This window comes from Chelon labrosus, assembly GCF_963514085.1.
Source record: "Chelon labrosus genome assembly, chromosome: 20".
Lineage (NCBI taxonomy): Eukaryota > Metazoa > Chordata > Actinopteri > Mugiliformes > Mugilidae > Chelon > Chelon labrosus.
This window is the reverse complement of record NC_140353.1, coordinates 22450750-22467679: the sequence shown is the minus strand read 5'-3', so window position 1 is coordinate 22467679 and position 16930 is coordinate 22450750. Positions and strand designations below refer to the sequence as shown.

The 16930-nt window shown below is 44.0% G+C and overlaps 1 protein-coding gene across 2 annotated transcripts in view; it reads right to left on the bottom strand.

Annotated features, from left to right (window-relative positions):
- Window positions 1-16930, bottom strand: part of daam2 (dishevelled associated activator of morphogenesis 2) — a 92534-nt gene that overhangs the window by 42804 nt on the left and 32800 nt on the right. For both annotated transcript variants that reach the window (XM_084569702.1, XM_084569703.1), the window contains exons 2-3: window positions 16005-16294; window positions 6461-6550 (exon numbers count right to left, since the gene is read on the bottom strand). In XM_084569702.1, coding sequence (XP_084425828.1) covers window positions 6461-6550; window positions 16005-16172 — 258 coding nt within the window. In that variant the 5' untranslated portion in view covers window positions 16173-16294. The remainder of the gene's footprint in view (window positions 1-6460; window positions 6551-16004; window positions 16295-16930) is intronic.

The window sequence follows — 16930 nt, the reverse complement described above, 5'->3', positions numbered from 1 at the left end:
TGATCTATAAACCTCATGCACTCAAGCAGCAACATTAAAGATTTTTGGGAGGATAACTTGGGTAAATGTGGATTTCAGTTCCCATAATGACCTTTGTTCCTGATCTCCAGTGCTCTGTGCCAACAAAGTGATTTCCACCTAAAGAGCTAAAGTAAAAACAAAAACAATAGAACTCACTGTACTACCCGGCCCGTGTTTTCAGGCTGGCCATCATTCCCACTATACTGCTGACACGCTCAGGACGCGATGCCAGACAGATCCTGACGCTGAGATTAACAACTTAACTGCCTCTCTCTGACCCTCTAGCCAAATTGCAGCCGTCGACACGCCCTCAAAAACATGCTGAGAACATTTATTTTGGCAGTTTCACGAGCTGAAGCAAAGTACTGCAATTTTCATTTTGCTTTGGGACAAATGAAAACTGATGGCGACGCACAGTGTTGTTTTGGGGATCCTGGCGATATCAATCCATACACTTCCTGAATTTGTGCATTTTCAACTGAATTTCTAAACAGTGAAGTGATGGTACGTTTGCTGCTTCCTTGATCAAACTATTCTGGGAGTTAATCACACTTAATGACTGGTATTAAAATCTTGTAATAAGAAGCCAGACTTCATAAAGTTGTGCTGACAGCGGGCTTTGGATATAAATTGGATGCCGTTGCTTGTCTTTATGTGTACACATTTATATGAAATCGCGTATTACATTACATTACAAGTCTTCTGTTTATGGTCCTCTACCGGGTGAAAACATTCCAGATGCGTGCTCTGCTCAAGCGGCAGTTTAAGGTCAACCCCATCATTCTGTCGCAGCAATTACACTCTACACACTACACATTCCTCGTGTCTGGTGACATTAAATATGATTTACAGTCCAGGTTTGCAGCAAAGGAGGACAGGAATCCCCAGCAGTGTATCAGGTATAAAATCTGTAAGGTGTTCCTCTTGTTACAACCATCTGTTGAGGGATATATTGTTTCTCTGAAGACCCAAATACCTGACTAAAGCCAGCATTGAGGAATATTTCCCTGTCTGTTTGGCAGGCTTTTGTGTTTGCAGAGGCACCTGTTGAAAGAGAAGATGAAATTACATATTTCAGCTTCCCCGCTGTCGTGTAACAAGCCGTCCTAAAGATCAACCCTCCTAAAAGGTTTCACTGACACTGATAATTGAGCTCGCAGACTGCAAGAATCCTATGTACAGTATACCTTTCAACTCCAGGCTTCAGGAACAACGGGGGGTAAAATTCCAAATGCTCAACGTTGGCCACATTTAAACCCAAAGAACTTTAAGTGTCATGTGAAGTTTCTTCTGTTGACCTGACTCTGAAAAGAACTCACAGTTTAAAAAAACAACAAAAAGGTAATGAAATAAAACCGTTGCAGATAACATCAAAATGTTCTTGAACACGACCTTAGTGCTCACAAAGCATGGTCTGCACAATGAAAATCTGACAACAGCCCACTTTCACGGTTTTCAGCAGCCATTTTCTTTTGGCTTTGGCAGCCAACATGGCACAGTCACTAATTCAAGTGTAGCCCAACTGTTTTGGACCTCAGACAGGGACAGAAACTATACAACGGCTCTGAAAAGGCTAACATGTTTCTCCAGCTTCTCAGGCGGTGGGACTGCTTGTCGGGCTCCTCGGACTCTGTTCCCATATATTCAGAGAGACCCGGGGGCACCCTGACTGTAGTGTGGGGACTCTCAGGAGCTGTCACAAATCACGACAGCACCAACAAGCAGCACTACACTGAATGAAAACGTCTTTATTCAAAGACTACTTCATGAATAACCTCAGAACTTTACAGAGTTATAGTGAGAAAACCAACAATACCCTTTGGGCAAGCACTTGGTGATGGTGGAGAAAAGAAACTTTTAAAAGGAACAAGCCTCTAACAGGAGCAGACTAAGGACAGGCACCATTGGCCTGACCTCTAGTGAAGGTAGGAGTATGAGCACGGAGATAAAAGATGAGAATTTAATTGAGAAAATAGTATTTTTTGCAAGAAAAGGGCTGCAAAGGCTCTGCTGTTGTGCTGATTTGAAACAGTTGTTTAGCTGATTGTCTTAAACGTTAGCCATTACTTGCTAATTGAACAATCAATAATCACAATCACTGTAGTAATTTTCAAGCAAAAATAATGACACTATAAATCACTTTTATTTATTCTTGGTCGACTGAACATGAAAAATCTTGCGGAAAGGTAATCATGATTCACTGCACATTTGTCGTGGTCACGGAGATCATTAAACAACAATGTGCCGATCCAGTTTGCAGGCGATTCTGCCCAGAAAGAACAGCAATACATGTTTCTAAATACGCATCACAGTCTCCACATTGCACCTCCTGTAGTACAGTGAAGGCGGCAGCTCGAGGGCTGTCCAGCAGTGACAATAGCACTTTGTTACAGCTAGACGTTGCGATGCATTAGGCGGCATTTAAGTCAATATTTTCTCCATATTTTCTGCTCCAGCTGTCACCACATTATGTTCCCGTCGGTGGAATGAGGTGGATTGTCCGACATTCTGAGGAGCCAGTCTGTCAGTTGGGAATATTTATCTATGGAAGCTGGGATATAAAGTCTCACCTAGAGAGACAGGAAATAGACAGGATATTGAATTCTGGAAGCTTATGTAACACTTGCTGCCTTTTAAAGGTAGCGAACAATAAAAGTACGTTTTAGCACATACTCAAGCAGAAGTCTTGCGGCCTAAGGTCACATTAAGTGATGGGGATAAAACACATATGGCTAATAATTGAAGACATAAGTGCTCCTCTACATTAGGAGATGGAAACGGGTGGATGAATATAGTACCATCAGTCAGTTTGCGTTAAGCAAGGCCATTGGTACTACAGTATCTGAGATGAGGGCAATTTGGGGTTGGAGGACTTAGGGCAGTATATGGAAAAAATACATTTTAATGGAAATTTAAGACAGTAGATCAAAGCTAGTTTTGTTCATGTTTTGATACCGATAAAGGGCCACACTCTATGATCACTGGCTGAAACACAGTGTGAATACGTGTGTGTGTGTCAGTACAGCACAACTAATAGGAGTCAGGAGACCCTGTTTGGCTCCCAGCACTGAACAATTATCATGAGCTATTAAACGTTACATCGTGTTCTCTACCTGGAGGCTTCTGGACGCAATTCATGGCTACAAAAACGAGTATACACAAACACACACACACACACACACACACACACGTGCGCACCAACACACAAAACCACCTTTACGCACAGGAAGGAATGCCGTCTCCTTTTCACTCGCGCTGCATCTAAACGTGTAGTTCGACATATCAGGATCTCTTGTGCTCACCAAGAATGACGCTTATTCTGTGAACCGTACACACACAGACACTCAGCCCCCTTAGTTGCAGCTCACTGGGTGGCTGTGATCAGAGGCGCTGATATGGTTGGCTTACGTAAAGCCCGCCGGCCTCAACAAGATGTTCTGTGTTAGTCATGGTACACAGACACCATATTAACAGTTACACTGACTGGTATTAGAAATAAATTGTAAGAAGACCACCTACTAATGAACCAAACTTCTATTTGAAAAACACAAAAAACATACATATTGGATTTTGAATACGTTAGTTAATCTAAATGAATGCTAAAGTAGCTTAGCTTTGGAAAAGGTCTCTTACAGCGCTGGATCCATAAAGCATTCTCAGCTAACTCAGCAGTCAGCAGGGGTTTGTTAGCCTCTTTCGGCTTATTGTTTTAGCACAGCAGGAACGTTTAATGTGTGGTTCCCTCTCACCATTCATCAGCTAGCTGGAAAGGAAAGTCTACAGCTACCAACCTGACGACCTCAAGATATTTTTCTCAGAAGGCAATGCTCGAATGAGTAGATGTTAGACTCCTGCTAATCAGGCGGCTCAAAACCCGACTCCCCCTGGGGGACACTGGAGGATACTGTCACTGTGACTACACGAGCAGTCAGTTATTAGCCAACATGATATCTAGTACCACTCATAAGGATAAACAATTACATGAACTTAATAATCCTTATTTCCACTCTATATAAGCTAATATCGAAATCCTAGAAAGGTTTTAGGTAAATGCCAACTGAACATATGCCTATTATTCTGTTTGAGAATTACGAAAATACTGTGTAAGTCTCGGACATTTTTCTGCGTGGTGCACCATCAAGCTGAAAGTAGTCATGGTAAGGCGGTAAACTGTGGCATGAACAAATGTCCATGGCGCAACAATGCTGAAAAAAAGCTTTGACGTGCCCAAAGTAAGCCAAGAAAACTTTTCCCTGACCATAAGTCCACATGGCATGCTGCGTCCATGGACTGGACACCAAATTTGGAGCCAACCATCTGCAGCTTCAGCACAAATAAAATTCTTTTTAACCATGATACATTTTTTCCCATTTTTCAGCTGTTCGGTTTCGCAACTTCTCCAAATCGGATGCCTGGTGTGAGCGTAAATCTTGCCCTGCAGCACTGCATGAATGAGCAGGTGCACAGGAGTTGCAATTGAAGGGATTCAAGAGTGGACCTATAATGGAATCTTATTATCCAAACAGGAGGAAGGAGGTTGAACCAATAAAGAAGCATTTTGTTGGCTGGTTTACACGAAGTTTGTTTTGCAGGTGGACAAAGTTGGTTTGTCTCTTTGTCATGCCCTCAGCGGCTCCCTCCAAGTGTTATCTAACCACAACAACTGGAGCTGTCGCTTGGCTGGTGGAAACAAGGGAACCAGTGTTTGTCTCTGGCTGAGGAAAATTCTGCTGTCCTCTGCTCTCCATTCAAATCACAGTCATGCTGTAATTCTCAGCAACAGAGGGCACTACTGTGTGGTACACGTGTGAGTGTGGGCTGTGTCTGAGTAGATGCACAATTTCCTTCGTATATGTTTGTTCACGCTTGCGTGGGTGTACGCATGTGAGGGCAGCATTCCTGTCTTCTTGTCTGCATATACACACATGCAGGTTATTTTCTGATATTGCACCCCCTCCTCCCTCATTCTCCATAACGCCACCTCTACCCATGAATGAGGGGCTTGTTTGGATTTTCCTCCGGCTTTCTGCAGTTCGCCGTTACCCCGGTTTTGCTCTCCGTCTCCTGGCCTGCACACGCTGCTGGTTTTTTTCACCTTAGCTTCACAGAGGAAATGATTTCTGACTGGGAGGGATGGGGGAGGAATGACAAACTAATATATCCTACCTCTGAACCCGACTTAGGCGCACGCTGCAAGCCATTTTAATTCCAGTATGCCTAGACTCTTGCCAAAATTTTGTTTCCACTACCTTCAACTACAGTAAAGTTCAACGAGTCCTCATAAATGTCTGCGGTTGCTTCAGTGAGATATTCAATAGTATTATTGAACTTGTCCCTTTTATGTGGGTTACCATGAGTAAATGCACTTTCTGCCAACAAGTCCTCTTTGATTCCATGCAGTGGATTCAAAGGACATAGCACTCTAAGGTTATCATAATGCATTAAAAGAAAGATTGCATCTTCCTCTTGAATTATTTTTACCCCATATTCCATTTCATTGTAAACTGTTGTGGTGCTCCAGCTTCCATCCTCGCCTTGACATCCCTCTAAACAAACCACAATTCCACTGCTCTTCTTTTTCCTTGTAACTCAATACTGGCCGGAATACAAGTACAAACTTTTACGCATGCAGGTGCACACACGCATGCACGCACACACGCACACACAAAGCGGTGTGTGTTTACTCCTTTTAAAAAGGTTGTCAGAGCATATCACATCAGCTAAGTTGAGCATGCATGCCTCGGAAAGTGGAAGGAGTGGTCTGATCCTCGCCCTGCTTCCAGCGCAAAACCCTCTGCCAAAAAAACAAATCAGCAGGAGACACAGGGGAGGGTTTGTGTCCATTTATTTAATTTGCTATTGAGCGAGAAAGAGGGGGTTAAATTCTCCTTTTTTTCCCCTCCAGGCACAATGTCATTTCCTAGTGGATATTCGACCGCAAAGTGAGACCCGAGTTGTTGTGGAGAGACACGCTGTAGGGTATGAAGAGAAGCAGAGATGCTTTGGCGCGGCGAAAGGGGTGAAAGAGAGGGCTGACCCGAATGTTCTAGTGCTCCCGTGGTATGATGACAATTCTTAAACAGCATGAGGAAATTGCTCGCTCCACTATGGGGAGGGAGATTTGGAGATCGAGGGCCTTAAAACAGGGTCTGGGAGTGCAACTGTGTACAACAGTGCACGCACCACAGCCTGCAGAAAAATGTTGTGTAATATGTGGTTGGCGTAATATGTACACATGCTTACGTCAATGCAGAAATGAGAAGCTGGAAAGGGGGTTTACTCTGTGGCTCAGATTATCCAAAATGGTAAGAGACTGCCTTCAATAACATTCAATGCTGACAATTTAGCTGTAAACTGTGGGTTTGGGCAGCAGCTCAACGGGGAGCCAGCCAGTGATTGGAGCCGATGCATGATAAAAGTACAGCAGAGGCCAACTCACCTTCTTCTTGCTGCAGTAGATCTGCCATTTCTTCTCATCGGGCAGAGCGAACATGGCCTCCCTGTTCTTATCAGTCAGGTCCAGCTCATCCTGCAACAACAAGGGACAGTGTTCAACTTTGCACAAACCTGGGTCAGGTAATATTTTATTGTGGAGCATGTGATGAAAAACAATGACTGAGAAAACCCATGACCAACAAACATAATAGGCAAGTACCCTCGGGACAAGACGCCAGGAGCCCCGTTCTTTTGTTTCCCCTTATAAAACAAAGCCAAACATTTTAGCAATGACTCCAGATCACCGGAGGAGTTGAGTTTACAGGGTGACATTCATTGTCCAAACTTCAGACCGAGAGCGGTCTCCACTGACTACAGAGGAGTGTTTTAATATTCACCCTGCTGCTCTGCTCAATTCTTCAGCTTAGTACAAGGAGCCTCCCGCACCTTTTGAAATGCATATGAGCCCAGGAAATGAGCCTCCGTGTGCCAAGGCGGAAAAGTAAAGTCTTAGAAAAGAGAGATGGATGAATCAGGTTTAAAGGAAGGAGTCACATGAAGGAAAGACACAGAGAAAGAAAAAAAAAAAAAAGGTGCTGGGGTTAGCGTCCCCGAGGCTATGTGGTCCTGGAAATGGACTGGCACAAAAACAGGGAGAAGAGAGGATGAGAGGCTATAGCGCCAGGGTTTTGTGCACAGGCTCAAACTAATCTCATCATAATGGTTTTGCTACCATGACGTCAGCCACAAGTGGCGGGCCTCCCGGGGCCCCCCAGAGTGAAGATGGCCACCGGTGACAGAGGTGGGGCCCCTCAAAGCTGGCCAGTAGATTCACAGGGTTTGTTTTCATCTTTTCAGCTGGACGGGGTGGGCTGAGGTGGCCCGCATTCCAAGTATTTGACACCATGAGGAATGACATCATCTCTCACCCAGTCCTTTGAATGGGGTAACCAGCAGCAGCATTACTGTGGTTTTGGGGGAAAAAGGAAATCTGAAGGGTGTGAATTTCAAGGAGGTCTAATACAGACAGAAACCACAAAGACGCTTTAGAATGTTGGTCAGAGTGTCTTTCATCGCAACTGCATGATTTCAGTGATTAATTGTGTCTCACACCCAGAGCTCATCATCAGGGTTCTACATTGCCTCCAACCTTGAATGCAATCTGCTGTTATTCGCGGCCCTGTAAGATCTTGAGAATCAAGCCGAAAACTAGCCATCATGTGGCTGCTAAGCATCTAACCTCTGACTCTCTGTCCCTCCAATCTTTTCAGATTTCAGTTCTGGCTTGCATCGCAGTCTTCTCTCCACATCCTCGGGTTAGAAACGAAGGCCTCCAAGCCAGCTGGTCTCTGGCCTGTCGCCTGATCGCTGGGTCAAAGCCCGGCTTTCCAGACTGCTGTTCTGTGGAAGAGCTAGTACTGGGAGCTGGTGGGGAAATCGATGAGAACGAGACCACTGGATTTGAACCAGATGGGAGCCGAGTCTGGCAACTGATCTCTATGCTACTTTGTGTTTTCCCCATTTCATTCGTGCTACTCCTCAAGCCTCGAGTTATGTGAATGGAGCGTATACAGTACATTGGCAATACAATTAACATTCGGGTGTGACTTGTGTGTTCAACATTTTAAGGGAGTGGGTATGTTTTTTGTTTTCTTTTTAATTCTCTTTAGAAACTGTTCCATACTAATGCTGAGTTTGGAAGCAAAAGGAGGTCCACAATGAAGTAGCATTATAGTGGACTAAGCTGTTATGCATCTTAAGAATTTAAAACGTGGCCTGTTTCGTTTGGTTATTGTCAGATTCAAGTAGCTCTGGTCTGAATTTGAAACACAGAAAAGGAAAAACAGAGAAGAAGTCAAGGATGAGGACATCGGGTGGGTGGAGGAATGCTCGTGTCATGCCAGCCAGAGGACTTTCATTTTCCAGTTATGCAATATCCCACCATTTTCTTCCACCTCCATCTCCTTTGCACCTTTAAAAACGTCCTCCAATACCACATCCACATCACGTGGCCTCTCCTCATGACCATAGCAACACCCAAGAAACATGAAGTCCCCTTCTCATTCTTCCAAAACAAAACCAAAGTACTTTCCACTTTGCTGTGTAAAACCTTTTCTTGATGTGCCCCCGTCTCCCTCCACCGGCACGCTTCAGTCGGGAATTCACATAAACCAAAGATAATATTGTTACACCTGCTGCTTGAGAGGGGAAAAATGCATACCTAAGCCCTCTGAAACCCTCTTTCATATTTTGTCCAGAACTGCCAACCGAATAATGTTAGAAAGGTGTCGCAGTTTGTGAAAATCTATTGTCATGTTCGCTGCAGACTGACTGGCCTGCTGTATCACTTCTTCATTTCCTGTTTCTTACGACTAGAGGGATTCTTGAATGTGTGAAGATAATACAAAAGAAATGAAAAGAAAGTGATCAGAAAGTGAATTTTAAGCAACTAAGCAAAAGTTCTGTGAAGCTGAAAAGAATGCTAGTACAGAAGTTGAAGTGATTTTCTCAGTGTTCAATATACATGGGAACAAAACTGCTACTTCTTTTTTTGTGCTAATAAAGTGTTAACATAAATTCCTTTTAATGCCACAAATTTTTTGGTGCGCTATTATCGTGACCTCAGACCATACCAAAATTTGAGAAATCAGGAAGTGATCAAAGCGCCTGTAACAATGTGGAAAGCAAGCAGAATGTGAAGTGCGGTCGTAGTAAATTTTACTACAGAGAGCAGTTATAGAGCTGTAGCATCAAACCTGCCAAAAATCCCCTAAAGAAGCAGAGATGGATAAAGACACAGGCCAGTTGAACAGCAAGTTCAGCCAGATGGTTTCCTTGACAAGCATTAAGTTATCTGCATTTTCTATCGATGCTGAGGTGTTGATAACAATAATTAAAACCTGAAAAATATCCCTTCAAGATATATTTGCTATGGAAATGTGATTTAATATTTTAATCTATTGACAGCTCTAGTTTTTAGACAATAAGAACAAATGCAACAAAAATACATGAAATAAGGTGTAAGGACATTAAGTGTAAAGTGAAATATTAAGATGCAAAGTGCTGCTGCAAAGTGTAATGAATACGTGTCTCCACACATGTAAAGAAAATGTACATAGGTACACATACAATAAATTTTACGCAGCTAAAATCTGATAGTGTTTAACATTAACCTACTTTGATATAAATGCTAGTAAAAAATGGCAACTTTATATTCATTCATCTTCTATAACTGCTTGTCCTGTGAAGGGTTGCGGGGGGGGGGGCTGGAGCCTATCCCAGCGAGAAGCGTCGCCAGTCTATTGCAGGGACGACTTTATATGTCTTTACATGTTAAGTGGTAAATGGTCTCGCCTTTCTACCAATTTGTACTCAAAGTGCTTTACAGTCACAGACACCTCTACCCATTCACTGACACATTTACACACCAGTGCCATGCGGCACATCGAACCGCTAACCCTCTGGTTCGTGGACAACCTGCTCTACCTATGGAGCCCCCCACAGTGTAGAGTGATAGCTGGGGTACTTGCTCAGGTGGTGGAAGCAGAAAGTTCAAACCTGGTGCGTCAGTGGGTTTTGGGTTCATAGAGTTTATAACAAATTATTATTATTATTATTTTTTTTTTTTTTTTTTGAGCAATGCATTCCATCCAGCTCAAACCAAAACTATCTAGATGGATGAACAGCACTACAGGCCAAAGGAAAACGGATATTTGATTTTGGAGTGAACTGTCCTACTAAAGTGAGCCTTACTTAGTTAAACTACTCCTGCAGGACGGCAGGATGTACTTTAACAACACCACAGAGGTATTTAAATCGGACGTATCTGCAAACATTTGCCACCAAGCATGGCTTGTATGGATACATAAATCCATTTGTATGACATAACAGGAGTCAGATGACACACCACGTCTGTGGGAGACTTAAAATATTTATCTCCGCCATATGGAAAGAGTGAGAGAGCAGAAGGAGGAGTTGTAATAAAACATGGGATTGAAGTCAAAGCAGTGTGGGAAGAGCATAAAAGTCCTACTGTTGTTTGGATTATGCATCCACTCTGGGAGATGACTGGTTAAGTGCATGGAGACAAAAAGACACGGGAGTGGAGGAGAAGGTAAAGGCCTGAGGAGAGAGGTGAATGTTTTTTGAGGAAGGACGTTTTTTGGGGGAAGGCAAATTAACACCAAAATGAGAGGGAAACTCAAAACACTGGAGGAATGAAGGGTCATTAAGTGACTATGCGTAAGTGACTGTCGTAAGAATGGGAGTGGTTGGGCTTTTCTGACAAGTGACTGGAAATGTGCGAGGTTCCATCTCAATGGGAAACGTGAGGTCCAGGAGTGACATCCTCTTCCATGCATGTGTGTCTATGAAGTGGCATTTCCAGAGTGGATGTGAATGTCTTTACCTCATGTGAAGTCTTGCAGTGCGGACTAAGAGGGTCAATCTGGTTTAACGCGCACAAACACACACACACACACACACACAGACAGACGTATTGCAGTCTCCAGGCGAGGCAGGAAGACAGAGGAAAGACACGCAAGATGGCAGGAAATCATATGAGGCCTCGGGGGGAATGGCAGGAAGCTGTAGCTGCCATTATTGACCCAAACAAAACTGTGCGTGTTTGATTGTGTTACGTGCGTGTGTGTGTGTGCGCCGTACACTAGATCCAGCCTCACAATTACTCACAAGAAAGGCCAAGTCATTTACAACAAGCAAGAAAAGGTCAAGGATCAACTTCATAGACTCTCACTTTTCTAACTTCACTACAGTGAGATTACATTTTGGTCACATTCCTCCTCATCACACACACACACACACACACACACTGGGCTTTCTCCACTTAGCAGCATTCAGATGAGTCATAGTCTCCTCTCTTTGATGAGTCAGTCTCTAGCTGTTGCTATACTACGGCCTCTGCCCTCGTCCAAACAAGGCTCGGCCACTTCCATGTTAAGGCTGTTTCAGGACAGCGAGCAGTGGCCTTACAAAGGAAGCAGGAAGAGAGCAGTAGAAATGGGAAGGTAGCCGTGCACGGGAAAGAAAGAGGGAAACAGAAAGGAAAGAGGGTGCATCCCAGGGCGTGTACTAGGAAGGAAACTCACTCCCAATGACCCAGAGGGAGGAGAACGTTTCCATTCACTCTTGTTACGCAACAGATTTGTGATTTTTTTGCGTCCGGCTTGGAAGCCACACTGGAACGGGAACATTAGGAAAAGATTTATGTATTAATGATGGTGGGGTTCTAAAATCAGAACGGCTAATTTTACCATTGCTGCTTTGAGAAAGGAATTTACACGCTACAAAAAGCAGTGATTGGGGATCGCGCTGAAATGGACACTATTAAAGGTTACTGTGCCCAGATGCAATGACTGACACTGCACAGCTGGACCCCTGCCCAGAGGGTTTGGATTTAAGCCGTCGTAAATCATGACAGAGAAAGAAGGAACGAGGCTCCCGCATAGAGAAAGACAAGCGGATGAAAAAAGGGGGCAGAGAGAACACACACACTAATCTGATCCCTGCCAGTATTGTAGTTGCCAGATGTTGGCCTAGTAGACCCGATTCAGTTGCGTCAATTTGGCTGATGCGCTGCACAATTCATCCACCCTCATCTCAGCTCATATCAACACATTGCAGACATAAAATTAAAAGACAAGGTCTTCCTTTGTAGTCATTTTAAAAACAGTGCGAGAGTTACAGCACTACAGCACTAATTTGCAACCTATATTCAAAACGGAATAATACCGTGCAGATGCTGAAATTGGCAGGTCTCTTTCCTCACTGCTAAAGTCTACATTTTAGTCTGCAGTAATTCAGAGGCACCGTGGAGATGGGCTAGGGCCCTTGTAAATGAGTCGACACATTGTGACCATATGCCGACCTTTCCACAGTAAACGTTCATTGTTATCAGCCGAAACTTGTAAATGCCAATCCAGTTGTCCCCAAACAACCTCACACTTGGCTTCTCTTTGTAGAAGCAAAAGTTTCATTTCGGTTTGCCGAACCGCCGTCACTGAGAAATGTACCCAAGTACCAAAATGACAGGCCCTTTCCTACTAGTATGAGAGCAATTTCACATTGTATTCATAAAATGTTATTAGAGGGGATTTGCCCCGATAAACAAAAGTTAAGCTGTAAAATGTTCTTGGTGTGCTGCCAAACTTCACACATGTCCTGTACTGTATATTGACTGTGCGTGCGAGGCTTGAAGCTCTGGTGGAAACAAACTACTTAAAACGCACCCAGATCCAAAACACAGAGCCCAGAACTGCAGCACATTTGCTATCAGGAAATTCTGCGGTCAGCTGCAAATGAGCAGTTTAACCGATGTGATCCATTAGCCGCTCTGATGTGGTCTTTACTTATTGTGTCAAAATCAGTGGCGATTGCTTCCAGGTTGACTTGCATATGTTTGTCGAGTTTGTTATCAGGCGCAGGAGGCTTTCATATGGATTTATGAGCGACCTGGAAGCAGGCTTATTCTACAGGCTTGCTCCAAGATGAGCTGGGATGCACTTGGCAGAGAAGAGTGAGATGCTTACACAGGAGGATGCACATGCTTAATCTGCAATAACAGTTTTGGGAGTCACAGACCTGCGAAAATGTGTTATTTTTGTTTTGCTGCATTACCAATTGCATGCGCTCATTAATTTTTAATGAAGCAACAGAGGAGTTTGTAGAGGTTGCTTAGAGGTTGACAACAACAGGTACTACAACTTGATGTTGTGTATTTCAACTGTGATGACAGCCAAAACACTATACGTGTAATGAAAGGTTCCCAGTTTATCACCATTACAACGTCTACCACGTACAACCATGTCCATCCACCTCCATCATTTATTGCAGGGTGATATTTCAAAGCAGCACGAGGGACACACACATCACATAATGTACTCCATTTTACAAACCATGCAACAGCCGTGACACACACACAGTCGAGGATCTTTCTAGCTCCCATTTTTTTCATCGATTCCTAAGACAACTCAACTGAATTCTTTTTTCTTCCACTGACAGTCTAAGCTGAGTGTGCAATGTGCAGTCTCTAGACGCAGTAGAAGACCCCATTATGGATGTGAAGACACATGGAGGTGGTTTACTCCTCCGTTTGGCCCAGATATGTCGCTCCCACTCCAGCGAGCCTCCATTGAGTCTCATTCTCCTCCTGAGCAAAAGCATTCATAACAGTAATCCCCCTCTCTCTCTAGTTGCCACGGAAACACACTATGTTATGTTATTCTCAATTTTTCTTTATTTCCTCCCCTGTAGCACGGCTCTTCATCTTCCTACATCAGCTCTCTGCTTGAGTTACAAGCACTACGTCTAAAATGACTGTCTCCTAGAGGTCTGGTAGTACAGATTTTTGGACGACGTACTGAATCTGTGTCAGCATGTCGGCAGCAGGATCAGTAAAACAGATGTGGAGGGCCGATGGTTTGGCCAGATGACCGTCGTTAGATGGAATCGATTTGTGTGCTGGTCATTCCATCAAAGCAGACATGAATCAAACAATCAGGGTGACTGATCATCAGCGTGGAGTATACTTTTTTTTTTTTTTTTTTTTTTAACTTTCTATCAAAAGATTGCGACCTTTTGATGTTACCTTCAATGCTGGACTTTCAGTGTAACAGACCAACAGAGAAATTACCAAGAAGTGCAAAAAAAAAAAAAAAAAGATGTGAATGACAACATCAAATGTAACCGTCCCAACAACCATCTGAAAAATAATCTATTCACAACATGTGGATGGGCCCAGATTCAGTGAGAGAATCCCAAATCCTCTTTCTCTCCTGGGTCAAAAAGCTGCAAGTCAAGAGTTTTTTTTAATCAGGGATGAATCCTTTTGCTCTGCTTCGTTTTCGTCTGATGCCTCTGTGTCAGTTTCGCTGTTTCCTGAGATATTTACCCCAAACTTAGTTGTGGGTCATTCAGTTCTCTCAGCCTCAAAGACTGCCGTGATTTGGCTAAGTGCTCCCATATGACAGCCATGTTTTTATTTTATCCAAGCAATACAGCTCCCTGATTGTTTTAAAAAAAGTTTTAAAATGTCAAATGTCAAACACTGGATTTATGTAAGCCGTTTTTCAGGTCATGTTAGGCATCAGCAACCTGCTGATCTTTCATAACTAAGCTTTACTTTTCAGAGGCAGCAAGTCATTACACTGTATGGATAATGATTGAGGCAATCAACTTCTTGATTGCTACATTCCTAACTTTTAATTTCCAGCCACTTAATTTGTTGCAGCTTCTTACGTTTAATGGCCCGTACATTACAAGTGATTATTAAGAAGCATAAAGAGCAAATTTAAGGTCAAATCTGTTCAGTTAGCTGGGGAAAAGGGGGCAAAATCACTATTGGGAAAAAAAAGTCCCCCTTGATAAAAGTGAATGATTTCCCATCATAAATGGAATTTCACTTAATCTCCGAGATTGAATGCTGGAGTGGAGTGATATATCCTGCAGGCAGCGAAGTTTAGCATTCCATAGAACTTGACGGTGCCAGAGGCAGTCATGTGGCCGTGCAGCACAACACACTGCTGTGGCAGAGAGACAGAGAGAAGAGGAAATGTGAGGCTGAGGGAGAATGAGAAGTGCTGGGATGGAGACAGGCAGGAGTGAAACGGACCGAGAGACAGGAACTGAGCAAACAAAGAGACATAAACAGTAAAGCCCTGTTCTTCCAGCAAAGCCAGGACCGGTCTGTGCGGCAGCTGAAACCCGCTGCAGACTTCCCCGTTCTGACAGCTGTGCCCTGATCCCTCTCCACACCACGGGCACATGTCAGCACATCTATCCCAGTCTGGCACTGGTACAGACCAAAATCCTCTGCCAACAAGTGTGATCTGTGCACGGGATGGGGACTGTAGAACAAGGGTGGGCTCATGTATTGTAAAGGATGCGCTTCCGAATTTGTGAATAGGGGAGTTGGCGGTGGGGTTTGGGACATGGCCTATCCCAGCCACGAAGACACACTACACAACAACCAACCCTTCCAATTCCTGTCTGTGATTCAGTTGGTTTGGGATAATGAGCAACATGCAAGGAAAACAACATGGGCTGCACAGCATTAAAGAAAAGAGAGCAAAGTATTGCTTTTAGCCAACTTCATTTATTTTATTTGTGTTTTCAATTTAATGAGAAGCATGTCCGTATGCTGAAAATTGGCCACCGCAGTATGGAACTGCAAAGTGAATAGGCTGATTAAACTCTGTGGATGACTGAGGTGGATATGCCCTCGTGTGTTCCAATCTTACAGAAATCATCCCAAACTAGCAAAACTTCCAGCTGGCAGAAAGTGAGCACTGTAAGAGTGAGTCATGCATTATGTACCACGAGAAACCGCACGGTTCCTATTGCAGCAGCAGCAGCCAGTAAACAAAAAGGCCCGCTGATCACTTAGCGTGCTCCATTCCTGAAACAGCTGAATGGTGGATGATTTCAAATATCAAAACATAACGAACGCTGCCACTGGCTAAGGAAAGGATGAAGAAATCTTTAAACCTGCTTCCTCCGTCATGTATTCAGATCGCTCTTTCTTTACTCACCACTAGTTCAGAGAAACGTGCGTGCAGCTCCTCGGCAGGCGGCATGGGGGCGCTGAACTCCAGCAGCTGCAGCGGGACGGTGTCCTTTAGGTTGATCTCCGGGGGTTCGCTGGTGCCGAAGCAGCACAGGAAGCCCAGGCCCGGCCGCGTCCTCTTCCTCGGGGGCATGATGGCCGCTGTGGCACAGGTGGCAGTGGTGGCGCTGGACAAGGAAGGTAGAGGAAGGGGCCGAGGGGCAGGGAGGGGGAGGAGAGGAGAGGAGGACGAAGATGCTATCTAGGGGGCATGATCTGGAAGAAAGAGAGAAGAACAAAGAAAAAGGTAGGTTAGACCCAGAAACTGGTTAGGAATAACAGTTCATGAAGGCGCCATGCTACTTCACACACCAAGCATCTGGCTTCCGTTTTTTTGGAAACATATTTGTGCAGAGGATGTGAATCAGATCCTGATTCCAGCAGGCCCAGATTGTTCGGGAAAATGCAGGAATATATATATATATTTATATTGTAGTATGCACTGATCAGCCACAACATTATGACCATTATGACCTTCTTATGACAGGAGAAGTAAATAACATTGACCATTCGTGTGGATGTTAGCCATCCCCAGCAGGATGCAGCCTGACACAGACACACACAAAAACGCTTTAGGAACAACTCAAAAAACATGAAGAACAGCACAAGGTGTTGACCTGGCCTCCAAATTCACTAGATCCCAAACTGATCAAGTATCTGTGGGATGATCCACAGAGGCCCCTCCCTTCAACCCACAGGACCCAAAGGCCCCCAACATTCTGTTACCAGACACCACCTTCAGAAAGCCCATGTCCATTCTCTGATGAGTCACAACTGTTTTGGAGACACAATGCCACCATGAGAACCTGCATCAAGTAAAAAAAAAAAAAAAGTCAAGAAAGAAGACACGTG